Genomic DNA, 27,325 nt, shown 5'->3' on the forward strand with positions numbered 1-27,325 from the left:
GCAGCAGAGCCTTAAATAAACCAGGAGCCTTCTGGTTAAACAAAGCCTTTCTGGTCAACGCAGTGACTATACTGATTTGGTGATAAAACAAAAACACACGAAGGGGTTTCAGGAGAAAGTGTATATCCAAAGCAGAAAATTACTATTAAAAACCTATAACTAGGTTCCAAAACTGTACAAAACAACATGCTAACCTATAACTACTTTTAAAAAATCCTGAAACTAGGGGACAACCCTATGAAGAAATTGTTTTTAAACCCTTCAAACTGGCGGTTAAAAAGCTTTAAATAGGGTGTTCCATGCCGGAGCTTTCTGCTCCCGAAAATCAAAAATTAATCAGTCCCAGAAAACCCACACTATCAAATTGCCACCACCCCCAATCACACATGTGGTTATTCAGAAGCGTAAAGCGTGTAATTTAACCAAATTCTGGAAAACCTATTATTACAGCACATGCAAATGAGACGCACCACAGGATTAACCCCTTTTGACACACGTGCTGCTTTCAAATAAAAGCTACAATTTGGATCTCTTATAATGAACATACGAAGTTCACTTTTTAATTAAGCAGCAGAAGACAGCACATGGCACAAAAGAGCTCCAGTCTTCCATATAATGACGCCTTTTATGGCTGCCCTTAATCATACTGTGTGAGACATCCCAGCAGGACAATGCTGTTCCAAAGGATTACATGTCAAACGAAGGTAGACCCCATTAGCGCTGATTAATTACAGGACAACAGAGCGGAGGTCGGCTTGATTGGAGGTTGGCTTAGTTTTAAATTGTTTAATTTTTATTCACGTTCTCTAGCTCATGTAAAAAACTCATCTTCTGCACTACAGAATAGCGGTGATTTTCCCAGATGAACCGGCGAACCAATGCGACTTGCTAACGAGAACCCGCTCTAGACATTCAGGTAGTTGTCGGGGAATTCGAAGGTAACATCGCGACCAGTCAGCTTCTTGTAGACCGAGGTGAAGGTGTCGACCTGGAGGAGGGGAAACATCAAATATTAGTGGCACGATCTCAAGGGTTTTAGGCTTATGGTAGGGTGTACAGCTGCCGTGACCTCCGCTGCAGCAGGAAAACTGCAGCGAAGATATCGCACGGAGAGCTGGATTGATCTCCCGCTTATATAGGAAGTCCCGAGGCACCAGGCGAAATAAACGGCGCTCGGGAGGCAAATAGGCGGCTGTCGTAGTGCATCGTGTGTGGTTTCAAAGCAATAGTAAGCATAGTCTAGTAATGTCGCAATCATTTAGTAATGATGTAGTCCTGGCTAGTTAGACGCACCATTATGGAGTGATTAGTTGCGTTTTGGTTTGCGTTCTGTTTGACAGTCACTGGACTTTTGAAACGTCCAGCAAATAACACAAGAACGGTGCTGGAATCGAGGTGTTGACATAAGTGTGGCGCGCATATAGTAATGCTGAAGCCCTGGCAAGTCGGCTCAACATTATGGAGTGATTAGCTGCCTTTACTTTGCGTTCTGTTTGACAATCGCTGAGCTTGGGTAACCGCTTAGCAAATAACACAAGAACGGTGTTGAAGACAAGGTTCCTAATGAGTTGTGGACTGTAGCAAACATTTAGTAATGAGGAGGCCCTGGTCAAAGTAGGCCCATCATTATGGAGTGATTAGTTGCTTTGCTATGCGTTCTGTTTGACGATCGCTGGACTAGGGAAAACGTCCAGCAAATAACACAAGAACGGTGTGGCGATCTATTTAGGTTCATATATCTGCGTGTGACAAGCATTTAGTAATGCAGAATCCCTAGCTGAAGTAGGATAAACATTATGGAGTGAGTAGCTGCCTGGAGTATGATCTGCGTTCTGTTTGACAACCGCTGATTGTGAATAAAGCAACCAGCAAATAAAACTAAAGGGATCCAAGAATATCCTTTCCCTAATAGGCATGTAGCAAGCCTTTAGTAATGCAGAATCCCTGATTGTCGTAGGATAAACATTATGGAGTGAGTAGCTGCCTGGTGTATAGTCTACGTTCTGTTTGACAATCACTGGCTTTGGATACAACTTCCAGCAAATAACACAAAAACGGTCCTATAAAACGTGTGTATAATTGGCATCTCCTGAAGTTCTAAACTGCTGTATCAAAGGGCACTTCAAATAATGAAGATGTAGGAATGTGGCATACATTTAGTAATGCAGAAGCCCTGGCAAGCCGGCTCAACATTATGGAGTGATTAGCTGCCTGGTTTTTACTATACGTTCTGTTTGACAATCACTGGCTTTGGCTAAGACTGCCAGCGAATAACACAAGAACGTTGCTTGAGACCAGAGTGTGGCCAATATTTGGAGATGCAGGTCCGCAGAGGCTTGTAATGCCTGCAATAACGAGTAACTGGCCTGAATGTTCTGCGTCCCCTGGCGAAGATTGGGCTCCACGGCAAAGGAAGCCCAAATATCGAGGGTACGCTCCTCAAAACACACGATGCACACCCCCCTTATAGAGAGTTCTGGTTCTAAAGCTCACTTTGTGTTCGATGGTGGTCTGCTGGTTCTTGTCCAGGTGCACCTTGACCAGCTGGGAGCCGTCCAGCTTGACGCGGATGCGCTTGCCCACGATCTCGGCGGGGAAGACCAGATCCTCGAGGATGGCGTCGTACACAGCGGTCAGAGTCCTGGAGCGGGGACGCTTCTGCTTGAGGGGGTTGCGCGCCTTGCGCGTGGGCTTGGGCAGAATCTTGCGCTCGCCAATCACGACGACGTGCTTGCCCGAGAACTTCTTCTCCAGCTCGCGGACCAGGATGATCTGGATCTTCTGGAACACCTTCTGCTGTGGAATGGGCACGTAGATGATGACGGCCTGGGGGGAAACTGGGTTATAGTACAACTGGCAGTTTGTTCATGTCCACTTAGGTTATACCTTCTTGCTGCCGAACTCGATCTCGCGGGCACGGGTGATGTGCAGATCCCGCAGGTAGGGCTTCAGGTCGCTGTTGGCCTCGAGTTCCACCAGGGCCTGGGCAATGGACTTCTCGAAATCATCGGGATCCGCGCCGCCGGGCTTGATAATCTTGGAGCCGATAGCCATCTGCAATTGTCAGCACCGCATTTCGGGTTTCAGTTAGTTAAAAACACAAATCGCTGAGGTAAGCCGCCCCACCACAACGCAGTACAGTCGCGAATCGCCGGCATTCCGCCAGCATTTCACTGGTTCCTCCGGAGGATCTCCCCCTCGCACGTTTTCTCTCAATATTTTGCTGCACTGCGTTGTGGTTAACGCGGAATTTGGCCATTTTCAGCGGCGAAAGAAAAAAAGTACCACCTTAGTCGACTATTTGACAGGAAAAGGAAGTCGGACCACGCGGTCAGTGTGATGACGAAAATCCATAAAATACCCGGTGTAATCGCTAGAATATACCAACAATACCATTTTCAAGCTCAAAATATACTAGAAGGAAGCCGTATGGGGTATTACTTTTATTTTTATAAACTAATTGTAATACTTTACCTTATTCTCAAATTTTTCGGAACTACACTTATACAACATTTTTTCTTAATTTTAAATTGCTGAGAATAACTAACATAGATGCAAATATCATCTCTTGCTTGATTCTTCGATAAGTGGTTCGCAGATATCTATATAATAGTGATTATTTTTAATAAAATAAGTAACTCTTGTTATCGAAAGATTGTTTTACAATTATTTTTTTAAGAAACTCTTAAAAAACATCTGTGCCTAATTCAAAAATTCAGCAACTCAAGACTTAAGGGAATACCGTACCTATTAAATTGTTCAGCCTAGTGTAAACGGGGCCGAATTCTGAAAAATATACCACTAGTACAACTTTCTTGTATCAAAATAATATCAATAATAAATTATGCCAATCTGTTGATAGTTTTCATAAAAATTTAAATATAAAAAGCCTTTTTTTAACAAATACATTATTGTTGCTGTGTAATTACTGCAGTCTGAAATATAAATGTATTTCCACAATAAAGGTTTGTGTCCATGGTTTGGCAGTGTGTGTCTCCGCTGCTGTTGCGGCATGTGCCGACAGGTGGCGCTAGCCCGCCTCCAGATGAGAATTAATATTTATTTAAAACTTGTACGTGTTTTTTAAAGATTTTTTAATGACTTGAGGTTTTGATGACTCTAAGTTTTGTCGTTATTTCAGGAGAGAAATATGCTCATGCATACAATTGTCGCAAGCACATTGAATGTCAAAACAAGAACATAAACATACAGTCCAACTTCGAAAACTCGAACATCGGTCTGACGAGTTTTAAATTTGTATACAGACCTTGAGCTAGAGAAAAAAGAGAAAGAAAAATGTTCTTTAGGCTCAAAAACATTCTTTCATTGATATAAAATTTTGCAATTAGCATAACTCCCGATTTTTTCGAGTTTTACATAAAATTCAAAAAAGGGAAGCTCTACAGTACTAAAATAATTTAAAAGTTAACCTTTTAATATTTATTTAGTCTACTTATTATTGGCAACGGTTTTCAGCGTTGTATTTCCTATAAAAGCTTATAGCTTTTTGACTAATTCATCAGCTTCACAGTTCCCACTATTGGAAGAGCAATAAATATAATTATGAATTACTATTCAATCTTCATCGTCGTCGTCCTCGTTTTGGCCATCAGCCATCAGGGACAATCGGCGGATACGCCAATCCTGGATTTCTTTCAAAAAGTGGTGAGATAACCAGCCTTCAAAAAGTAAGATGTTTTACAGAAACTATAGTTGTTCCTATTCTTGCAGGAGGATCTAGCGCACAGCATAGTACAAAAGGGGATTGAATTTGCGAAGCCCATCGCTGGTGCCATAACAGGAAGTTTAAAGGAGTAATTTTTAATAAATGTACTATTTAAAAACAATAATTTCATTAAAGAAGCATATGTTTGTTGAATCAAATCCAAAGTTCGTTTCTCTCCTTAGTATAAAACGGAGAAAGACGAGAAGGCTGCAGTGGTTTCGGGTGGCGTATTATTGCTTGTGCCGAACCACTTTGCCAACTCCTTTTTTATGGCCCTTTGGCTAGGTCGCCAATTTTAAAAATAATTTTAATTTTAAAAGTGTCCTTTAAAACATAAAATAATTCCCATCCCGTTATATAGTACTTTGAAACTAGGAAATATTTTCTGTTCATAATTTATTTTTATACCCTTGCAGAGGGTATTATAATTTCAGTCAATTAGTCTCTCAGTTTTAAAGCTATTGGGCTGAAACTTTCCCAAAAGTCTTCTTTCTATTGCAGGTAGTAAATAATTCGGAACCAGCCGGATCGGACAACTATATCTTATAACTCCCATAGGAACTATCGGGGAAAAAGTTTTAAAAAAATTATATCTTTCGAGTTTTTTAACATATAACCTTATGAGCTTGAAAATAACATTTTTTAATTAGTTCTGAATAACATTTTTTAATTAGTTCTGAATTTCGAATTAAATTTTATTAAAATCGGACGACTATATCATATAGCTGTCACAGCAACGAACGGATAATTGGTGGGAAATAATGTGAAACAAATTATAGCTTTGGGGCTTTTTGACATATTATCTTATAATATTGGGAATATACATTTTTATACTTTTAGAATTATAGCTGCAAGGTTATACAAACTTCGGCTTGCCGAAGTCAACTTCCTTTCTTGTTTTTTAATTCTTGTGGACGAACAGACAAGTTTCAGAATTCTGGGCAAATACTTTTGTGAGGCTTATCGGTAAAATATTTGCACGACCTTTAAAAGAAACAAACTCATGAATATACATATACCGCATTAAAGTTAAAAATGTACTATTTACTGAACCTGCTTATTACTAGCAACGTATTTTCGGCCTTCAAAGCCCATAAAAGCATTTGCTTTTCTGACCAAGTTGTCAGTAGTAAAGTTCTCGTTGTTCGAAAAAACCCCTTCGGAAAATCAGAAAAAAAAGATGAACTACTTTTCGGTCTTCGTAGTTGTCGCCCTCCTCTTGGCCATCAGTCACCAGGGACAATCGGGGAATACTCCTATCATTGATTTCTTTCAAAAACTGGTAGGCTCTTTTCTACACACAGTAAGATCTTTTAAAGAATCTATACTTATTTCTATATTTGCAGGAGGAACTAGCGCACAACGTGGTACAAAAGGGGATTGAACTTACAAAGCCCTTCGCTGGTGCTATAGTAGGAAGTCTTAAGAAGTAATTTTTAAAAAAGTACTGTTAAAAGCAATAAGTTCATTAAGCTTTGAACTCTATGTTTCTTTTAATGTGATTTGAATTTTCGCAAATAAAAAATGTTGAAGCATAAACTGTTGTTTAATATGTAAAAACAAATATAAAGATATGGGCATATATTTTGAAAGATTACAAAATAAATAAATATTAATAGCGCCGAATAATCTGTAAACAACTTATTTTCAACCCTGCCAATAAAAACCAAAGGTCTCTGGAGTAATAATGACCAATAATAACTAATAAACATTAGGTAAAAGTTTGATTTTTTAGTTATTATTGGTCTACTAGTTAGTAGATTGCCCTCTTTAAAACTAGTAAGCAGTAAGAAGTAAATATTTTTTTTACGTCTGTACTATTTTAGTTATTTTGTTTCAAATAAATGATTGATTAACTCGCAAACTCTGTTTTTCTTTAAACATTTTTTATATACGTTAGTAGAGTTTTTATATATGTATGCACGTTAGTAGAGTCAATTTCGGAAACTAAAAAGGCTATAATACATTCTAGGAATTCTAGGCATTCTAGGAATTCCTGCGCAGCGCATGTGCGTTTCGCCCTTAGAGTGGGTCGCCGAGATTTTCAAAGAACAAAATGGAAAACTGCTATTGTAACGACCTTTAAAGTTCCAAAAAACAAATATAAAAATACATTGTTTTTAAGTTGAAATATTAATATTTATTAAAACTACTTATTATTGCCAACGTATTTTCCCCCACTTAAGCCTATAAAAGCTCTTGCCTTTCTGAGTAAGTCATCAGTAGCAAAATTCACATTGGCTCACCAAGCAACGTTCGGAAAATCAAAAATAAATATGAATTACTTTTCAGTATTCATCCTCGTCGCCCTCCTTTTGGCCATCATCCATCAGGGTGAATCGAGTACTCTTATCGTTGACTTCTTAAAAAAACTGGTTGGTTGACCCTTTCAAAAAATATTATGAACCAAGTAAAACATGTGTATTTTTACAGGAGGAAATAGCGCACAACGCCGCACAAATGGGATTCAAAATTACTAATCCCATCGGTAATATGCTCAGGGAAAAGTGACGACAGCAACTGTATCTATTACTTTCAAAAAATGTATTGTTTGAAATAAATAAATGATGCTTATTTAATGTAATGTTTGTGGAGTTTTCATTTTAGACCAGGCTTGCTAGTCCTTAAAAATGTAGAAACAAGTAAAGACGTATAAACATATTTTTAGGTTTCGTTATTTATATTTTACATAACAAAGGTCAGTTTTTAAAAACAGTTATGTTAAAATGTATCTCAAAAATGTAATAAATACATAACAAATGGTATCATCTTTTAACATGTTTGGGTTAACATTATAATGGTGAATACCAAGCTGAAGAAAACAAAATAGATTTTACTAAACTTAATTTATGTTGCCATTAACAAAGATGTTGTTGGGTTAAAAATAAATAAATATTTATTAGGAAATCCGTGCACGTTTTTTTAAACAGCTTATATTGATTATGTGTTTTCTACAGAAACGCTTACACTGATTAACATTTTTCCATGAAAGCAATGTGATCATGAATAAAACGGTTTTAAGTACCTACTAACTATAACCTACTTATTGTTGGAAGCGTTCTTTTGCCTATAAAAACGGTTGCCTTTTTAGAATAAGCCATCAGTCGCACCGGGAACATCAGTCCACATATTTTACATTTTCAAGTCCCAGCAATTTTACTATGAAATACTTTGCGATCTTTATCGTCGTCGCCCTCATTTTGGCCATCTTGGGACAGTCGGAGGCTATTTTTATCGGACCTTTTCAACAACTGGTTTGACGACGCCTTCCAGGAGATATTTTATTTCAAAGTAAATACATTTATTTCCGTTTACTTTAGGAGGAAATATTCCACAAGCTAGCAAAAATTGGATTGCGTATAGCTGAGCCCATTGAGAAATCCCTTACCAAGGCCGTATGAAGCATGGACTCTGGCGTAATAACTTAATATTTTTCAATAAATGTATTGTTCGAGTTAACCTTTGACAAGGCGAACATTCTAAATCTCCAAGACTTTTCACATTTTTTCCTCCTGTAATTGACATACAAAAGCTCTCACCGAAAATACGCAGAACTGAAGGCGTTTAGTTGTTCCTTTTTTAGGAGCTGTTAGGATGCGCTTTGTTTTATTCAATTTATTTTTCGTTCTCCCAAACTGATTTCCTCCTAAATCCGAACTAAGCATTTATCAGCTGACATAATTAGTCGATTTTTAGTTAATAAATATATATAAATCACACCAGAAACTAATAGTTTGTTATGATATTGACTATAACTTACGAAAAACCAAAAAAATACAAGGGTTCCTGAACTAGACATTTTGTGGCTTGCACGTGCCCTATCTATCTTAAGTTTTATCTTTTTTCTTTAAAAAAAATGAATATGAATATAACTGAGCAAGCCAGAAAAATGCAAAATCACGTTTTGTATGGTAATTAACTAAAATCGTCCCTTAAAAATAAACGGCAGTGCTTTCTGAATATCTATTGTCTATAAAAAAGGTGCGATTTTAAACCAGCTCATCAGTTTCTTTACATTCTTCCTCATAGTACAATTACAATTATTTTCTTTCTTCAACCAAAAAACCAGATAATGAAAATCTTTTTGATCTTTGTTTTCCTCACTGTTATTTTGGCCATGGGACAATCCGAAGCAAAACTAATTTTTCGAGTACTTGAAAAGATTGTATGTTTTAACTATCCATCATAGCAGTAATTAAGATTAATATTAACTACTTTTTTCAGGATAGCGACATTGTGAATATTAAAGGTAAAGGAAGAGGGCTTGCTGAAAAAACAATTGAAGCATTAGCCCATTACAAACATAGTTAACCCATAACAGTTGAAAATATATTTATAAATTCGTATGTGCTTAGTAAGAACATTTTTGTATTTATTACTCTTATCTGGCAATGGGTTTTTAAAATATCACTTGGTTATTTTGGTTTGAGTATGCATCTGAATCCGTAGAATCTGATTCCGACTGGCTTGTGTACTTTTTCGCTAAGCGAAAAATCCCCTTAGCCTTATCGGCAGCGCTTTTGTGCGATCCGTTTGCCTATAAAAGCTGATGCCTTTCGTAACCCAGTCATCAGTCGCTGAAATCCCTCTCAGTATCAACTACTTTCGACTTCTTGTAATCAACAAAAACAAACCAGCAACTTCGACATGAACTTCTACAAGATCTTCGTTTTCGTCGCCCTCATCTTGGCCATCAGTTTGGGACAATCGGAGGCTGGCTGGCTAAAGAAAATTGGCAAGAAAATTGTAAGCCCTTCGTTTTGTAATACTTTTATTTTGAAATTAACTCCCGACTATTTTTACAGGAACGTGTTGGCCAGCATACTCGAGATGCCACCATCCAGGGTCTGGGAATCGCGCAACAAGCTGCCAATGTGGCAGCAACTGCTCGGGGTTAACTGCGATGAATATCCGTCAAATATGGATATAAATTTAAACTATTATTTATTCTATGGCTCTAAGTAAATAAAATTTCTGAGAAAAAGTACACCATTTTTAATTAGTTTTATAAGAAATTCAAGCTTACAAGCACAACCAGAATTCATCATATTATGCATTACAGTTAATAGATAAAGTTCAGATTTAGAATCTAGTGTTTTTAGTAACTTCGAATGATTTCTTGCCGACCTGTTGGGGGTAATTTATTGGCAGCTTTCGATCGTCGGGCATCGTAACTAACATGGGAAACAGTAAAATAAATTAAAATAAACAAAAAAAAAATCAACGTTATCTTACCAACCTTATCAGGTTTCTTGTCAAAATAAATACAAAATTCAGCCAGTAAATAGAATTGAAAGATGGTGTCATAAAGGCATGAGACCCAAGCAATTAATTATGTTAAGATCTTGACCCTTCCCAATATTTTTGAAATCTCTTGGGAAAATCCACGATTACGTCTTATCTCTCAATGAACAAGTGTTTTTCCCTATAAAGGGGCTTGCTTTTAAATTCCAGTTAGCATTCGCCAATTGCCCAGTAAAACAGATTAAACTCAATTAGTCAGTTTTGAAAGAAATAAGAATGAACTTTAAAAACATATTCGGCTTTGCGTTCCTTCTGCTGGCTATCAACATAGGGCAATCGAGGGCTGCCTGGATACATGATGTTGGCAAAACTCTTGTAAGTTGTTTTCCTTCAGAGATTTTCATTGGATCTGAGTAAAATTGATTTCCACAGAAGGGAGTTGGGTTGTATGCTTTCAATGCAACTATGCACGTAGCAGAGGTCGGCGTGAAAGCAGGCAATGTCGCAATTACTGCCAAGGGTTTATAATTTTATATTGATTGAATGATATTTTTATCAGTAAGAAATAACAAGGTTTTGAAGAATTTATGAAATGATTTACTATAAAACGTTTCAAAACGCAACCGATATGTCTTATCAGTGTTAAAATAAATAAAATTAAAGCTTCTACTCTTTTGTTTTATATTTCAACAAATAAATAATTTAATCATGAATAATATTTTTCCAATTACTAACCTTAAAGCGTATTGACCATATGTTGTATGATGTGTTGTGGGTTCTAAAACTGAAAATGTATTTTTTCTTAAAATTTTTGAATTTAATGGTACATCCCAATGGTGAGTAAATCCCTGAGCCAAGCCATGTCAATCATATAAAAACCCCCTGAATCCGATTTGGACTCTTCGGTCCAGTTGCTCAGAGTGACTTCGACCGGGCTTGGCTTCCTCCGGTGTACTTTTTCCGCAAAAAAATCCCCGGCTAGGCCTTATCAGGCGGCGACTTGTAAACTTATTCGCCTATAAAAGCGCTCAACCTTTCTGTTGCAATCATCAGTCGCTCAGCTGTCACTGCAGAAGCAATATCAAAGGAATAACTACTTCTGCTTTCCCTGAATTTAAATCACCATGAACTTCAAGCAGATCTTCGTTTTTGTGGCCCTCATCCTGGCCATCAGCTTGGGACAATCGGAGGCTGGGTGGCTCAAGAAAATTGGCAAGAAAATTGTGAGTATTATATAATGTAAAGTTATGAATGGTATATTAATATCGCTCTATTTTTTATAGGAACGCGTGGGCCAGCACACCCGAGATGCCACCATCCAGGGTCTGGGCATCGCTCAGCAGGCCGCCAATGTGGCAGCAACTGCCCGAGGTGGACCGCGATGATCAACAGCTGTTCATATCTATGATTAAAAAATCCTATTTATTGTATTGTCCTAAGAAATAAAACATGTGAAAAATAACTATCTTATCCAAAATAATTGTACAACAGCTGAAATGCAAACTTATTTTGCTATGAACTTAATCAGCATTGCCTTATCTGCGACCTTTCAAGCCGTCTAATCGCCTATAAATAGCCCAGCCTTCTATGTTAGTCTTAACAGTCGCCTAGTGCTCGTATTCGGGAAACCCCGCCGTCTTTGAACAGAAAAGCAATAAAACCTACGAATCATGAATTTCCATAAGATCCTCGCTGTTATTGCGCTTTTTATGGCTATTTTCTGGAGCCAAGCGGAAGCTAATATTTTACGCAAATTTAAAGAAAGAACTGTGAGTGGATTTTCGTCGAAGCGCCTGGTTTAGAGTTTAAATAATAGAAAAGAACCTTTCGCAGGAGGACACATTGCTGTACATTAAAAACGCCACCCTTCAGGTCATCGAGGTCGGACAGAAGGCAGCCGACGTCGCAGCCACAGCCAGAGGCAGTCAAAAAGGATAATTTTCAAGTGCTATTCTAAGAAATTGCAGTAGTTGAATTGGAAAGAGTATTTTAAAAATAAAATTACTTCAAAAGTCAATATAATATTGTGCATAAAATCTTCTTAAAATTATCTTATATTCAGCAAATAATAAATAGTGCTTCAATAAAACAAAAAAGAGTGCAAAAGCCCCCAAATCTGATTCTGGATTCAATCCAGTGGACTTTTTCCGTGGTGAAAATCCCCCTCTTATCAGGAACCGATGTATAGGCTGATTTTTCTATAAAAGCTCTTTCCATTCGTGGTGCATCCACAGTAGTCCAGTTCTCATTGCGACAGTAATATCTGAAGCAAAAGTTATTTGCCCTACAACCCAGTTAAATCTCCATGAACCTCTACAAAATCTTCGTATTCGTCGCGCTCATCCTGGCCATCAGCCTGGGACAATCTGAGGCTGGCTGGCTAAAGAAAATTGGCAAGAAAATTGTAAGTCCTAAGTTTTTACAGATTTTATCTGAGACTTAAGCTGATTTTCCTCCACAGGAACGAGTTGGCCAGCACACTCGAGATGCCACCATCCAGGGCCTGGGGATCGCACAACAGGCCGCCGATGTGGCTGCCACAGCTAGAGGATGAGTTTGAAGTTCACTAGGACCTTATTTATTTATTTAAAAACTACCAAACTGAAATTGGCCAACAAAATTTTAATTCCCTCAAAATTAATTTAAAATATCGAATTCTTTTTTTTCAGCAATTAGGTTAAACAAAAAATGTGTCTTTTAGCTAATTAATTCTTTTTTATAATTACACGAAACATATTTCGTTGCTGAATGTATACTGTCGTGGGCGGTAGATCACCGGCTATTGGCATAAATACTTACTTTGTCAACAAGGAATAAATACAAAATCATACACATTCTTATTAAATTAAATTCTAAGTACAACATCACAAATAAATTACAGAAAAACATATTTCCTTGCTTTTACTCCTTTTTATTATCAGTACACTTTAAAACTGTTAGTAAATGTATAAAAATTATTTAGTTTTATAAAATCATAGGAATTGTATGGAAAAGCCGGGCTTTTTGCGCAATATTTTTGGAACCTCATGTCGCTTGTTTTAAAAGTGAAAAGCCTGAAATAATTTGCCAAAACTGCCTGTAAAGAAAACACATAGGTCATGAATGTGAATGAACACGTTATCAGCACTTGATTTTTTAATTATTTTTATTTTAATTATATTTATTGGTTTTTTTATATATGTTTTTCTTTAGATTGACATATGGAACACGTTTTGGTGTGTGTTTGGGGGATTACTATTAAATAAATTAGATTAACAGGAAGTCTAAGTGGTGTGGTGAGCGTTCTCGAGATTTTTTAACCTCGAGCGGTGGCTGCCACATTGGCGGCCTGTTGAGCAATCCCGATGACCTGGATGGTGGCATCCCGAGTGTGCTGCCCAATGCGTTCCTATAAATACGTAAATTAATATTGGCATATTTATTTTTAAGAGGAATACTGACGATTTTCTTCCCCAGCTTCTTAAGCCAGCCGGCCTCTGAACTTCCCAAACTGATGGCCAAGATGAGGGCCACGAAGACGAAGATACTGTTGAAGTTCATGATGAGATTGCTGGTTTATTTCCGGATTGAAAGAAAGCTGTGGTTGCACTGGGAACTGAGAGACTGATGACTGGGCATCGAAGATATTGAGCTTATATAGCGAAAACAAGATGCTGCTGCACAGACGGGGATTTTTTTGACGCGACAAAGGTTCACAAGATGGACTCAGATCAGAACTTTCAACCCAAAATTAAATGCTCGAGTTGTATCAGCTTATTAGAACAGAATGAAGAGTTTTAAAATCCGTCCGCTCGGTGGTACGTAAAGTTTAATACTGAGTTCCTTTCTGTAGGTGTAGTACCTCAGCTATATCTCTGTATTTCAGCGCAATTTACAACGTCTGCTTTCTATTCATTTAAAATGTTGTGGCTAGTATATTACGCAGTGCTGTTCTTGCGCGAAAACTGTTTCTACCCCTAACTTTGGAGATTCGATGGTAAAATAGTAATAGTTATTTGGAGTGATTTTTAATGGAACTGCTAGGATCCAGTCTCAATGAAGAGAAAGGTTCGTGGCTCTTCATGCATATTTGCCGGAAAAGTACCCCTTGTCGCCTTACCGGCATCACTTCCAGTAATCACAATGCGATGGCTTATCAGTAGGGCTAACAACTGAATTCCTATAATCTCTCGGCATAGCAACTGTGTTTCCACCTCTCACCTATTTCCTGAACATAAGAAATCCCCCCTACCCCCATAGCTTTTTAAGGTATCTCTACTACAAATCTGAATAAACACTCCCTTCTTTTACCCACTCAAAAAGTAATAAATTCCACTAGTTGTGGTTACAAGCAATTTGAATAAAAAGTTCGGGAAATACCGCCAAACATTCGAGCGGCCGGCGAAATGGATTAATCAGCAAGCCCGCTTCATTGGCTTCCCCACAACAGAACTCAGAAAACAAAAAACTACACAAAACAACAACTGGCGATTACTCAACGGGTTGAACGATCGTAGAATCTACTGACACATACGCAGTACCTCGAACTAGTCTTAATTGATGACTTAGGGCATTGTTAGTCAACAGATGTTTAGATACGACGGATCTTACAGATACCGGGTGACTGTTAGAAGAATGTCTTATTTGAGTAGAGAACCTCATTTAACCTACGCTTAATAAACCAGTTAATTAGAGCTTTTTCTATGTTTTATATGCTAAGTAATGTGCACCCAGTAAATACCCCTCGTAATGGGTCTACGGTTTTTACTATGACTGAGTTTTATGAATGGAACTGCACGCGGGTGATTTCTCTACCCCCAATAAGTGGGAACCCACAGCCAGTAGATCGGATTATTTATTGTTGTGATTTAGGTGAGTGATCTCTCAGACTTGAAGGTGCGGGGCACACCCGTAATTGAGCTGATTCTTGCCTCTCCTCTGGCTGTATGGTCGTTGTTCTTTATCAGTGGAACTCTCGTTTATCAATTTAGGTGCCGCTGTCTCTGTCAATGTGAATCCCAGGCAAAAAGTTCCCCGACGGCATCTGCTGATTATTTCCCTATCGAGGAGGCAAGGCCAAGATGCTCAAACATTGACACAGCCATTGTCTCCAGGTGGACTGTTAATCTTGGCCAACTGGGACGGGAATTTCGAGCCCGGGGAAGCCTGCTTATAAGGTCGCTGAAAATCGACTGAGTCATTCTACAAACTTTATACAAATAATATATAAGATAAAATCAAATGTAGTACAAAAGTGGGTTTTCAATAACAAATAAATAAAAAATAGCGCTAGGATTGAAATTATATAACCTGAGACAACAAAAGATACATATTTGAGAAGTATCTTTCTTGTACTTACCATCAAGTTTCTCTACTTTTCTATAAGTTCCCCTCCAGAATTAGTAGTAGCTCACCTCCCAAACCGTTTCCTCACCTTAATGTCATTTAAGTCTCCTGTCATCTGGGAGTGCCTCCCTCCAGCTGGAGTAGTTGAGCCATCCTTCGGAACCAGTTGCGGCATTTACTGACTTACTTCCGCTGCTGTGGGCTCCACCAGCTCCGGCTGCTCCAGAGGATGGGGATGAGGATGACTCGGTCCTGGCGGTTATGACGCAGGACTGGCGGCTCCCTCCATTGTGTCCCCGTCTGCCACTTGTAGCTGTCACTCAGCGGTTAATTCGAGCGATTTTATTTACATTTCGCAGAGGCCATGCAACCGGAAAGGAGCAACATCGGTTCGGAAAGGAAGCGCAGTCAAGGCCCAAGATGGATAAAGCGTTTTTACTTGTTAAGGAAATTAGTGGCATATCCTGACAGGGCGCCCATCATCCTCGGTTTTGCCCTACTCCTAGTCCCCTCTCCACCCCAATGGGCTTATATCCATGTATCCTCCCTGCCGGCTTAATTCATTTGTTGTCTTTGCGAGTCTATTGTGTGCCCCTCGAGTTGGTTTTTTATGGTTGAAATTAAAGTTACATTTTCGTGGTGGTTGATACTGTTTGCCAATGTGAAAAGGTCTGAGACCCGGGCCATCCCCCTCTTAGAAATCAAGTACAGTTGCGTGAGTGTGTTTATGGTGAATTAATCCTGCTCTTCGGTTTGTAAATGACCATTTTTAGGCTGTCTATATATCAGTTTTAAATACCAAAGTTATAAAATAGGTAATGTAAGAAAAGCTTTAAATATTCATGGGCTTAACAGAGTTTACGAGAAACAGTAGCTAAATCAAAGTAGTAAATCAAATGTTCGCTTTCTTCTAAAAGTGATAAATATTAAATGCCCAAAAGCGTGGGCTGTTTCATCCCTTGGAAAGCTCTATTTTTATTAGCAGCTGGACAAACAGATAATTTAGGTGCCGCATAAAGAAGGGGATCCACCTCGCGGCGAAAAAATCCCCCTCGACACCTTATCAGAACCGCTGTCTGCGCTATAAAGGTGCCATTGCCACAGGTCCGATCATCAGTCGCTCAGTTCCCGCAGCCCCAGCTGAATATCTTTTCTAAAACCAAGGAATCCTATCCAGATATCCCACTATGAACTTCAACAAGATCTTCGTGTTCGTGGCCCTCATCCTGGCGATTAGTTTCGGACAATCTGAAGCAGGTTGGCTGAAGAAATTGGGCAAGAGAATTGTAAGTTATTTTAAAAGATATAATTATAGTAATCAAATGTTATAATGTATGTTATATGCTTGTTCTTAAGGAGCGCATTGGCCAGCACACTCGAGATGCCACCATTCAAGGTCTGGGGATTGCGCAACAAGCCGCCAATGTGGCAGCCACCGCCAGAGGATGAGCTCTAAAAGTCCTGCAAAGGGCTTCTCGCCAGGACACCTGCTTAATTACACACACTTATTTATTTGCAATCACACATAGGAATAAACTAGCTTACATCCCCGTAATTTGCATGTGCATATGTGTCTATGTTTACGGTGTTGCCCGGGTTGATTACACTTTCCCAGGGTGGGCTGGGCTTTTCCCGTTTCCCACAGTTTTCCCGGGCATTCTCGGGACGAGGGCACAAGTGTAAGGGCTCCCTTGGGCCGTCGACCTTGTGCCCCGGGTCCACCTCTTGTTGGCGGTCATTTCGGGCACAAAACGCGTTTAAATGTCAAAACACTTGCGACTTGCGGACCCTTTTCAGGGCGGGGTCTCGGGGTGCCCAAATGCTGGAAGTGGGTGAGAGTTGCCCTTGGCCCATGTGTGCTGTGTGTTGTGCCGTGTACTTCGCATTTTGTGTGTTCGGCTGGCCATTTGCTTTGATTTACTTACATGAGAGCGGAGGTCGCGCCACGTGACCGCAAAGTTTACATTAAATTATCGGAGCCCGCGTGCAAACGATCCACAGGTTTCGCGAAAGGAAAACACTCGGAGGGGGGGTAATTAAATTGGAATATCTGTGTGGATGGTCATATAAAATTAATGGGATTTTCAGAGTAAGTACCAAAAAATACAGTTTCCATAATATGTTAATACGCATAAAGGTTTGCCTTCCACGACAAAACGTAGTATGAAATGTAATGTGTTTTTAAAACTCTATAAATCTGCCAGACATAACTAACCAAAAATAAGTAAATTGTAATATTCTGTTAGTCAATAAATTCGTGTTTATGAATAAATATTTATTTGATAATAAAACATAGAATATATGTAGGTGTTAGATAAAAGTAACGAAGTTGTTAGAAAATGTCCCATTGCAACAATATACCAACGAAGATTTACATTCTAAATGCATTTTTTATCTGATAAAAAAAGCTGTTCAGCATTTGGTAACAAACCCTTCGAGCAGGCAATATTTTCCATTTTTTCAAGTACTTATTTTTCCAATAAAAGCGCCCGAAGCTGAATTTAAAAACCGCATCCGAATCAATTCTAAAGGCACTTCCGATGTCGCGGCGGCCTAATTACACGGCTCTGCCGCGGATTAGGCCAACTCGCCTGGGAAATCGACAGCTTGGCGGCCAAAACTCGACGCCTCGGGCTGGAAAGCGCGAAAAGCCAGAGCACATGCTCTGAATTATTGACAGATTAGACCGGGATTGTCTGCCAGTCAATCATTATCACCGTTCCCGGCGCCTCGGAGCCCTCAAGTTGGAGCCGTGGCAGCTGCCAAATGATTTGAATTTGAATAACAATAAAGATCGGCCTTTGTCTGCCGGCTGTGTTTTGTAATTTATGCATTGATTTCCGCCACCCCCTCGCAGTAATAATCATTTTGAAATTACATAAAAAATAAAAAGGAGAGGTAGACTCGTGGTGCAATTTCCTGAGTCGGCCCTCCCGTGGCGCAGATTGTAAAATTTGAAATTTTCATAAAGCAAATCCCGGAAAACCATGCGTAAGCCCCTCGAACAGCACTCGAGAATCTGTTGCCAAAAAGCGTAATATGCGTTGTAGCTGCGGGTTAAGTGGAATAAGTATGTGGCCCCCCGCTTGGATGGCCCCTTGAAAACCGAAATCCTCTCCAGAAATCGTTCACCAGCCATTGAGAAGCCGCCGATGTATCAATAATATTTGCCCAGCCAGTTCAGAGGTGGTGAAAGTTGTTTTAAAATATATTCCCCACAGACGGGGTGCTCGGCCAAGAATAATGTTTGACTTAATTTCTTTTATGGCTCAATACGACCATTATTCGCACCACCCGAGCATAATCAACAAATTTAAATTCAATTCGCTCTCCAGAGTGTCAGAAGCAGTTGGAAATGGTACCCCGTCCTATCCAGTCCACAAAGTAAGCTGCGGTTTCACTTTCTGGCAATTCCATTTGAGAGCTCTGAGCGACAATTTATCATATTTAAAACGCCATAATCGTATTTCCCAGGCAGCTAACGAGGACCCAGGACTTCCGCTAAAGTACACTCAACTCTTTAATCCTCTTCGTGTATCAAGGTGTTGAAAGTACACAATACTATATACCCGACTATTTCAAAAACTGTATATACTGAGAGGCATAACTTATGAAATCTGAAAGCCAGAAGTACTATATTATAAAATATTAATATTTAGCTAAACAACAATGTTTCTTTTAATGCTTTTGTATAAGTATTTATACATATTTTTTAAATTCCCAGAAGCAGTCTTGATATCACATGATTAGAGTGCCAGTGTACAAATTCTTATCGAAAACAAAAAAAGTACATGCGGAGGAACAAATCAAATCCATGTCTCAAAAATAACGAACTTAATGATAAATCGAATGAACTCAAGCGGAAACACAATTAGCATTAAAAGATTTAAATTAGAAGAAGAAAATTATTTATAAAAGTTAAAACATTGAAAAAATAAAGCTAGAAATCAGTTATAAATCACACAGATACACAACCCATACATGTGCACACTTGTCTGCCCTCGAGAACTCATATTGGATGCTTTTCACTCGGATTTGTCAGGCAATGCGAAATAAGAGCAGCACTCTTCGGGCGACAACAATGCAAAACAATTCAATTTATGAAATATTTCTCCCCGAACCCTTGCCCTCCGGTCCGCGTCCTTTGTCTATGGCAAAATAAATGTGCGAGTGGGTAGTGGAGTGCTCGTGGAAAATGTCAAGTCGGGAATTACACATACGCAACCGGGATTCCCTGGCAAGGCCAAGATTTATTGCCGGCTTGACGATTAACAAAGGTGGGTCCGGACTTGGACCCCCTCCGCTGGCATAAGTGACTCACCCCTTTTGGACCAACAATTTAATAAACAGTCCAACAACAATGGCCGGGCTTTTGGGTGCCTTTTCAGGGCAAACGAAATGAAATTGTTTGGCATCGGCATATAGGCACTTTTTATTGTGTTCATCCTGCCGAACCCGAGACATTGTGCCCATCCAGTGAACCAAGGTCCTGTCAGCGCATAACTTTCCCGGGCAATAAAATCAATTCAATTGTTGTCAGCTTCCAGGCGACTGCCTCCCAATGAGATCCCATAGATCAGATCGCGTGAGGAGAGATAGATAGGTCGCAGTGCCGAAAATTCCACTCGGCAATATGAATATGAATGCCCAAGGGGCGGAGTTAGGGCCTCACTTAATGCGTCACCACTGGATGACCTCATGGGCTCAGGGTTTTTTATTAGGAATACCGATGATGGGAGGAAAGAACACTGAAAAGTTAAAATAAGATACATTACCTTAAACATTCAAAAACAGATTGTTACAAAAAGTGCAACTTTTATAACATTACCAATTATTAAAAATGTGTGGAGTTGAGTGTTTATTTATCATAAATATCTATGTACGAGTATTTCATTGCCATGTATAGAGTACTAACCTCATTGTATTGAACAGCTTTCCTCATATTCCGTTGCTGATTTTTCATTAATTAATTCTCGCACAGATAAGCGAACAATCCAATTAAAACTGGCACCGCACAGCAAACTTTTGACTTTCAATTAATAACAATTTGACGCCTCAGCGCAGCTCCGCCCCCAAAGTAGGGAAAACTGAGTCAGGACTTCCCCAGCCACATCCTAATACTATTACGAGGATGAAAGAAGGCGCTGGTCCGAAAAAGAGAGACATTTCCGACTGACAGGCACACGTCAGATCCTTTCGAGGCGTAAATTAATCTCGATCCTGGCAGCGAGTGGCGAAAAAATTATTAATGAGGCGCATGTGTGGGTGAGTGGGAAAAATTCGTAATCAGGGTCAAAGAAGGAATCCAAGAAAATGAGGAAAATTGGACGAGCGACCCTCATTAACGGGAAATTAGTTTTGCTCTGATTTCTGTCATCTCGGAATCTGGGTCTCCCAGGGTCTCTGTGCCGGCGAACAAAGGACCTTGTGCCAGGGGTGATTAAACGCGGAAACGAGGCAAACACCAAGTTCTCCTGGTGGCTGACACTGCTGCGATTAGCGCAAATCAAAGAAGAGAAAGCGATTCCTAGGTGTCGCGCTTGCACCAAATTAGTCGTCCTGAAAGGGGCTGGTTATCCAGGACATCCAGGACAACAATGGACCAGAGGATTAAGTTCTGGACGCATTTCATTTGAATTAATTTGCGGCACTCAAGTGCCACACATAAATCCTCTGCCCTCTAAAGAGCATTATGTAAATGTGAATTCTTGTCCTGTTCTGGTACGGTTTTTGGCACTGCTTAGCTCGAATCTGCACTGAGAAAAATAATAATGAAAGTGAAATCCTATTAACTGCTTCTATAAAAATATAAGTATAAATTTGTTAATTAGTTCTGATATAAAGCAGAAAAATGGACGTGCTCTCAAAACTCTTATTAAGGCGTCTTAAAGTATGCAATGAAAAAAGATAAGATACAAAATAGTGTTGCCTACTTTTTGATGATATATTATTTAATAGTTTCAGTGGTATATTTCAGCCTATCGTAAATATTTTTCCGTTTTTCATTATAAATGTTATTAGAATAATAATCAAAAAGGATTCCCAAATAAATAAATTCTTATGTTTTTAAATTATGTCGGAGTTTTTTCAAGTGCTCCAAAGGAAGTGTATATTGTGCGGCCACCTTTTGAGTGCACTTAATTATGCGTGAATCTTGCAGAGAGTTTTTCTGAGTTTTCCCAACGATTCCGCCTCATTTTACACAAAATTTGGCGCGATTATTGTCGCTCTTTGTACTCCTGTCAGCGGCAGGTACAGTCTGACCTCTGACCTCGTTGCCCAGTACAGTCGTGCTCAGCTTTCCCCAATTACGGGATGGCCCGTGCTCTATATAGAGTTTCATTGCCATTTTTCAATTACCCATCTAGGGCTCAGTTTTCTTTGCCATCCTCTTCAGAGGCATTGTTTGTCCTGGCCGTTGTTTGGTTTATTGATATGTTCTCCAGGTCCTCTGGGGAAATGGCCTGCCAGGACTCGTTTCGGGTTTTTCATCTCGCCATCGAACTTCCCCAATAATTTGTTTAATGGCAGCGTAAAAAATTAGACCATATTGAATGTCAATTGTTTGATTTTTTGATTAAGGTTCGGTTTCCCAGCCTTGTTGGTTCGTTGGTTGATTGTTTGCTCTCAGCATTGATTAAATATTGAAAGAGTAAAGTAGCGTAACTCGAGGCTAACCTGATATGAAGCTACCCCTCAAAAGGAAAACTAGAAGCGGAGTGTAAGCGGAGAGTTTTCCACAGGGCTTTACCATATTTTTTAATAACAATTCTAGATAGGTGGGCCAGCTGCGACGGCTTTGCATCATCTAGTGGCATCATTAATCAAAACTCTTTTTTTTACGGCCCAAAGGACATTAGCATAACGAGGCAGAAAGGAAAAAATAGGGGAAAAGAAAGCAAAGTCGTGTCAATTTACGCGCCAGCGACGGAAGAGGAAAAGCCCCAGTGAAACCCAAAGAAAAGCCAACGAAAACACTTTGCACAGGGCTTAAAAATTGCAAACGGATATGGAAAGTCCTTCTCTTCTCCCAGGAAGTCACTCCGTCACACATGTGCCCTGATTCCCAGCCCAACTATTTAGCGACAAAACATCATTAATTTTTACAATCGCAACGTCTAAATTTTGATGCTGATGCTGATGACATCAACGCCCAAATCATTTCTGTCACGCCAGGACACTTTCACCCAAGGAATCCGAAAAAAAGTAGAATCCTCCCCAGCTATTGTGTTCGTCGCGGCATTCGCAATTTTATAAATTCGCAAAGGAAGTTGGCTGGAACATATGTTGCGCCGAGTTCCACGGAGTTGGTAAGTGTCTTCGAGAGCCAGTTACTTTTGACGTGTTGCTGATTGGCGCCAATGGCAGTTTGCCACTTCTTTTGGAGGGTGGCGAGCAGAGATGCCCAGAAAATGCAGCAGAGTAGCTTGAAGGTAACCAGGTAATAGATTACAATAAAAATGATAAACATACTTTTTATAATTCTCAAATCTATGAATTTAGATATGGGCTTAAAAACATATAAGACTTATTAAAATAAAATTGTTTAAGCCTTTGTAAACCACTAACATTTTACTTTATAAGGTTTATAAAATTTAAAAGGGCCTCAAAGATTTTTATAAAAGATAAGTTTAATTTATAAAAATGTACTTCATCTCTTCCATCTTCCTATTTAGGTGCATACTGATAAGTTTCAGGATTGAGTTTTCAATGCCAAATTTTAAATCTAAATTTTTTACCAATTACCCTTGTTAGCTATAAACCAGCCAAGCAGCCAGCACTGCCAAAGGAATAACTTCCTTCTGGCGGCGAAATCATTGCCGCTAAATGAATGCAAATTTTTATTTAAACATTTCGCTAAATGGCAACGAGCTGTCAATATGTTTGTTCGCATCTTCATTGTGTCATGAGAAGATTGCGATCTGAGAAAACAAGGGAAGCGGGGTTAGGGTCGGGATGAAGGCCATGAGTGCTAGTGACAGCTTGAAAAATGGCAAGTTGAGGCAAATTTGATTTGCACTTCGTGTTAACACTGATTCCCAGCGAATGAGCCGACTTGGGGGATGAGGTGTGTGAAAAGTATCTCTTAGCCATCCTACGCGTGACTGTACCGTTTTCGACTCATGAATACATTGATTAGTCGGGGGGCCAAAAAGTCCCTCGATGACCAGCAGTGTCCTTTTAACCCCTCTAAATTGAAGACCTCCCAACAGGACCTAACGAGCGTAAAATGCGTTTTGAAGTTCGCCCAGCAGCATCATCATCATGGCAACCTTCAACCCTTTTAGCCTCCGTGTTGGCCAATTAACAGACCGTTGACCACTTGACCAGCCGGAGAAAGTGTTTTCCCCCGATTTGCACAACCCCTTCCCGCACTCGGCGTCCAGCTGTCTAATTGAAAGTCATTGTGTGTGAATTGAATTTAAAGTCCTCTGCGTGGCACATTTGTCGCTTGAGCTTGCAACCTCAAACAGGTTGACCAGCTGCCGGGATTGCCGCGCCCGTGGGCTTCCCCGCCGACCAGGGTTGCCACCCGTGCGAGGGCAACTGTCAAATTTGACAAATGGCTGGTCAAGCGGGTCGCGGCGGCTCGTCCTGTCCAATTGTCTCACATGAGTGGGCAATATTCGGGCGTTGCTACAATTGCTTTCTCATTGCACACAAGTTAAACAGTTGTCCACTGACACAGCCCATTCAAGCAATCTTTTGCACTTCTGCTGGGGATTACTATTTTATGTAAAATTATATTTCAGACAATGCTTAAAATCACAATTGTTTTTGAACTTGTTATACAAGTGTTGAAAAATTGCTTAAATTTTTATTAGGTTTTTCAGTGTTTAAAAATGGAACACAAAAAAAAGCACAAAAGACTTGGGTACAAAGATCCCAATATCAAAGTGGCATATATTTTTGAGTTTGTGGTTTTATTCTCTGATTATCTACATTAAAAAAATTCTTTAAAACTATTTTCGCAATTCCAATAGCTTTTAGAATGGGAACTAAAAACTGAACTTTAAACTTCCATAACTTGGACGACTAAATCCCGATTTTAATGTAACATACCTAAACGAGTTTGCGGTTTAATTTTCTGATTTTCTACATTTAAATATTTCTTTAAAAGGGGGGTCATATTTTTAACCCATTTTCATCTCCAGATTTTTTGTAATTCCAATGCCTTTCATAATGGGAGCCAAAAACTGGACATCAAACTTGTATAACTTTGGTGATTGAATCCCGATTTTAATATGGGATACCTCTATGAGTTTGTGGTTTAATTTTCTGATTTTCTACATTCAAATATTTCTTTAAAAGGAGGGTCATATTTTTAACCCATTTTCATGTCCAGATTTTTGGTAATTCCAATGCCTTTCATAATGGGAGCCAAAAACTGGACATCAAACTTGTATAACTTGGGTGATTGAATCCCGATTTTAATGTGGGATACCCCTATGAGTTTGTGGTTTAATTTTCTGATTCTCTACATTCAAATATTTCTTTAAAAGGAGGGTCATATTTTTAACCCATTTTCATGTCCAGATTTTTGGTAATTCCAATGCCTTTCATAATGGGAGCCAAAAACTGGACTTCAGACTTGTATAATTTTGGTGATTGAATCCCGATTTTAATATGGGATACCTCTATGAGTTTGTGGTTTAATTTTCTGATTTTCTACATTCAAATATTTCTTTAAAAGGAGGGTCATATTTTTAACCCATTTTCATGTCCAGATTTTTGGTAATTCCAATGCCTTTCATAATGGGAGCCAAAAACTGGACATCAAACTTGTATAACTTTGGTGATTGAATCCCGATTTTAATGTGGGATACCCCTATGAGTTTGTGGTTTAATTTTCTGATTCTCTACATTCAACCATTTCTTTAAAACGAGGGTCCAGTTTTTAACCCATTTTCATGTCCCGATTTTCCGTAATTCCAATGCCTTTCAGAATGAGACCCAAAAACTTAACTTCAAACTTGTATAACTTTGGTGATTGAACCCTGATTTTAATATGGGATACCTCTATGAGTTTGTGGTTTTATTTTCTGATTTTCTACATTCAAATATTTCTTTAAAAGGAGGGTCATATTTTTAACCCATTTTCATGTCCAGATTTTTGGTAATTCCAATGCCTTTCATAATGGGAGCCAAAAACTGGACTTCAGACTTGTATAATTTTGGTGATTGAATCCCGATTTTAATATGGGATACCTCTATGAGTTTGTGGTTTAATTTTCTGATTCTCTACATTCAAATATTTCTTTAAGAGGAGGATGATATTTTTAACCCATTTTCATGTCAGAATTCTCGGTAATTCCAATGTCTTTCAGAATGGGAACCAAAAACGGAACTTCAAACTTGTATAACTTCGGTGATTGAATCTCGATATTAATGTGGGACACCTCTATGAGTTTGTGGTTTAATTCTCTGATTGTTTTCTTTTAATTTAATTTTCTTTTTAATTTCTATTAAACGAAAGTCAAATGCCTAACCCATTCTTATGTCAGAATTTTAGGTAATTCCAATGGCTTTCAAAACTTCTTTAAAAAGACTGTGCAATTTTTAACCCATTTTCATGACTGAATTTTCCGTAATTGCAAGGGGATCTAGAATTTAAACCCAAAACTGTCATTTTAGCTTTAAATTTTATTCTTAACTTTATATTTTATTATTTAAAATTTTTGTAATAAAATTTTTTGCAATTAAATACTCTTCACCATTTCGCGATACCAATCTCTAAAGGGTTATTCGCGCTTATTATTTTTTGTTAGCCGAACGATGTCAGGCCTGTCACAACCTTATCATTGCTGCCTTTATCTAACCTAATAACTGGGTGAAATTGAAACAGCTTAACCCTTATAAACAAGTCACAGCTGTCAGGGGTCTTAACCCCGTCGGATCACCCCGATACTCACCATAAATCAAGCCGTCAAATGGAAAAGCGAGAGATTCCCAGTGAAAAATTACGAAATATGAACGCGGATGCAAAGTGTGTGCGTTCCCCAACCCCGTCTGAGAATCGAATATTTGAGAAGGGGTTTCCCAAGTCAAACCGCATGGTAAAAAGGGATAGGGGAGGCAGGATTTGGAACTGGGAATTCGGGGACTTACAAGCGTCCAACATCAATCAAAACACGCGACGAGCGTCGACTTGGTTCCGCCGATCTGATGATGATGCGATTTGCACTAACGATGCAATCCCAATTCCTACAAGACCCTCCCACCGACTTCACACACTCCCCCGTGTAATCCACACATGTGTGACAAGAAGTCATTTGAAATTGGTTGAAATTTAAAGTAGTTTGCCGGGCTCGAAACCCTTTGGGATTTCCTTCGCCACATCGTCGAGTCCTTTGAATAATGATGATGATGTCGTCGCTGGCTTTTCATCCGCATTTTTGGGAAAATTTGCATGCGGAAAATCGGGGTTGGGTTGCGCGGAATTCAGCATGTGGAATGCGCCATGTAATTTACACGTCTGACAAAGTATCAATGCCATTGCCGATGACTCGGAACCCGTCCTTCGATCCCTTTTCCCCCGGTTTTGGGAGCGCCGTCGTCAGCCCAGCACACTCACATGACACAAATCGTCGCAAATCGTTTTTTACGGCACAACAAAGAGTTTAGACACTTGGAAAAAGTTCTCCTATTTTTATATATTAAATACTCATAAAGTAAAATGATTATATATTCAACAGTTTTTAAACAAATCGGGTTAATATATCTCTTAAAAAAGTGTCTAAAAGTGGGCTTTAATAAGTTCTAAATCATTTGTAAATCGAATTTCGAGATTTCACGTTGCATACTTTTGGGCATATAAAAAGTGTTTTATAATACATTTTCAAAAATGTACAATTCTACAAATAGTGTTACTTAAATGGCAATTTTTTGAAATGTACAACCGCACCCTTAGCTTCCCACCCCCTTGTAATGTGTGCGTTTTCACGCCGTCCTGTGGGCGGGGTCCAAAAAATATCCCGCGGCGCTTTCGCTACACATCCTCACAACAATGTGTGAAAGTTTTTTCTGTCT

The 27,325-nt window shown here is 39.1% G+C and overlaps 6 protein-coding genes, 3 long non-coding RNA genes and 6 other non-coding genes across 15 annotated transcripts; 7 read left to right on the forward strand and 8 right to left on the reverse strand.

Annotated features, from left to right (window-relative positions):
* Positions 1 to 771: 771 nt before the first annotated feature.
* LOC108025430 (40S ribosomal protein S7) lies at positions 772 to 3,364 on the reverse strand. Its single transcript, XM_017095918.2, has 4 exons — positions 3,289 to 3,364; positions 2,887 to 3,054; positions 2,494 to 2,826; positions 772 to 988 (listed from the first exon to the last, which is right to left on the reverse strand). Exons 2-4 carry the CDS (start codon positions 3,052 to 3,054, stop codon positions 905 to 907), a joined length of 585 nt encoding a protein of 194 aa, XP_016951407.1. The 5' UTR covers positions 3,289 to 3,364; the 3' UTR covers positions 772 to 904.
* LOC122817825 (small nucleolar RNA psi18S-1377) lies at positions 1,244 to 1,382 on the reverse strand. The gene has a single exon (XR_006367396.1). It is a non-coding gene; the product is annotated as a small nucleolar RNA psi18S-1377 (small nucleolar RNA).
* Positions 1,406 to 1,543, reverse strand: LOC122817824 (small nucleolar RNA psi18S-1377). The gene has a single exon (XR_006367395.1). It is a non-coding gene; the product is annotated as a small nucleolar RNA psi18S-1377 (small nucleolar RNA).
* Positions 1,574 to 1,712, reverse strand: LOC122817821 (small nucleolar RNA psi18S-1377). Its single transcript, XR_006367392.1, has one exon. It is a non-coding gene; the product is annotated as a small nucleolar RNA psi18S-1377 (small nucleolar RNA).
* Positions 1,742 to 1,887, reverse strand: LOC122817827 (small nucleolar RNA psi18S-1377). Its single transcript, XR_006367398.1, has one exon. It is a non-coding gene; the product is annotated as a small nucleolar RNA psi18S-1377 (small nucleolar RNA).
* LOC122817826 (small nucleolar RNA psi18S-1377) lies at positions 1,913 to 2,058 on the reverse strand. The gene has a single exon (XR_006367397.1). It is a non-coding gene; the product is annotated as a small nucleolar RNA psi18S-1377 (small nucleolar RNA).
* Positions 2,142 to 2,285, reverse strand: LOC122817822 (small nucleolar RNA psi18S-1377). Its single transcript, XR_006367393.1, has one exon. It is a non-coding gene; the product is annotated as a small nucleolar RNA psi18S-1377 (small nucleolar RNA).
* A 3,589-nt stretch (positions 3,365 to 6,953) lies between the features above and the next one.
* Positions 6,954 to 7,310, forward strand: LOC108025192 (uncharacterized). The gene is made up of 2 exons (XR_001768200.2): positions 6,954 to 7,101; positions 7,160 to 7,310. It is a non-coding gene; the product is annotated as an uncharacterized LOC108025192 (long non-coding RNA).
* A 492-nt stretch (positions 7,311 to 7,802) lies between these two features.
* LOC108025183 (uncharacterized) lies at positions 7,803 to 8,217 on the forward strand. The gene is made up of 2 exons (XR_001768199.3): positions 7,803 to 7,980; positions 8,047 to 8,217. It is a non-coding gene; the product is annotated as an uncharacterized LOC108025183 (long non-coding RNA).
* Positions 8,218 to 9,285: 1,068 nt separating this feature from the next.
* LOC108025041 (cecropin-2) lies at positions 9,286 to 9,713 on the forward strand. The gene is made up of 2 exons (XM_017095297.3): positions 9,286 to 9,472; positions 9,532 to 9,713. Exons 1-2 carry the CDS (start codon positions 9,374 to 9,376, stop codon positions 9,622 to 9,624), a joined length of 192 nt encoding a protein of 63 aa, XP_016950786.1. The 5' UTR covers positions 9,286 to 9,373; the 3' UTR covers positions 9,625 to 9,713.
* Positions 9,714 to 10,196: 483 nt separating this feature from the next.
* LOC127011514 (uncharacterized) lies at positions 10,197 to 10,639 on the forward strand. The gene is made up of 2 exons (XR_007764513.1): positions 10,197 to 10,345; positions 10,403 to 10,639. It is a non-coding gene; the product is annotated as an uncharacterized LOC127011514 (long non-coding RNA).
* A 387-nt stretch (positions 10,640 to 11,026) lies between these two features.
* On the forward strand, positions 11,027 to 11,432 carry LOC108025040 (cecropin-A2-like). Its single transcript, XM_017095296.2, has 2 exons — positions 11,027 to 11,193; positions 11,254 to 11,432. Exons 1-2 carry the CDS (start codon positions 11,095 to 11,097, stop codon positions 11,353 to 11,355), a joined length of 201 nt encoding a protein of 66 aa, XP_016950785.1. The 5' UTR covers positions 11,027 to 11,094; the 3' UTR covers positions 11,356 to 11,432.
* Positions 11,433 to 12,217: 785 nt separating this feature from the next.
* On the forward strand, positions 12,218 to 12,860 carry LOC127011513 (cecropin-2-like). The gene is made up of 2 exons (XM_050888515.1): positions 12,218 to 12,374; positions 12,432 to 12,860. Exons 1-2 carry the CDS (start codon positions 12,276 to 12,278, stop codon positions 12,522 to 12,524), a joined length of 192 nt encoding a protein of 63 aa, XP_050744472.1. The 5' UTR covers positions 12,218 to 12,275; the 3' UTR covers positions 12,525 to 12,860.
* A 241-nt stretch (positions 12,861 to 13,101) lies between these two features.
* On the reverse strand, positions 13,102 to 13,739 carry LOC108025100 (cecropin-B). Its single transcript, XM_017095363.3, has 2 exons — positions 13,412 to 13,739; positions 13,102 to 13,358 (listed from the first exon to the last, which is right to left on the reverse strand). The coding sequence occupies exons 1-2, from the start codon at positions 13,508 to 13,510 to the stop codon at positions 13,266 to 13,268; spliced, it is 192 nt and encodes a 63-aa protein (XP_016950852.1). The 5' UTR covers positions 13,511 to 13,739; the 3' UTR covers positions 13,102 to 13,265.
* A 2,670-nt stretch (positions 13,740 to 16,409) lies between these two features.
* LOC108025098 (cecropin-C) lies at positions 16,410 to 16,850 on the forward strand. The gene is made up of 2 exons (XM_017095360.3): positions 16,410 to 16,581; positions 16,652 to 16,850. Exons 1-2 carry the CDS (start codon positions 16,483 to 16,485, stop codon positions 16,742 to 16,744), a joined length of 192 nt encoding a protein of 63 aa, XP_016950849.1. The 5' UTR covers positions 16,410 to 16,482; the 3' UTR covers positions 16,745 to 16,850.
* The last annotated feature ends 10,475 nt before the right edge of the window (positions 16,851 to 27,325 follow it).

This window comes from Drosophila biarmipes, chromosome 3R (genome assembly GCF_025231255.1).
Source record: "Drosophila biarmipes strain raj3 chromosome 3R, RU_DBia_V1.1, whole genome shotgun sequence".
Lineage (NCBI taxonomy): Eukaryota > Metazoa > Arthropoda > Insecta > Diptera > Drosophilidae > Drosophila > Drosophila biarmipes.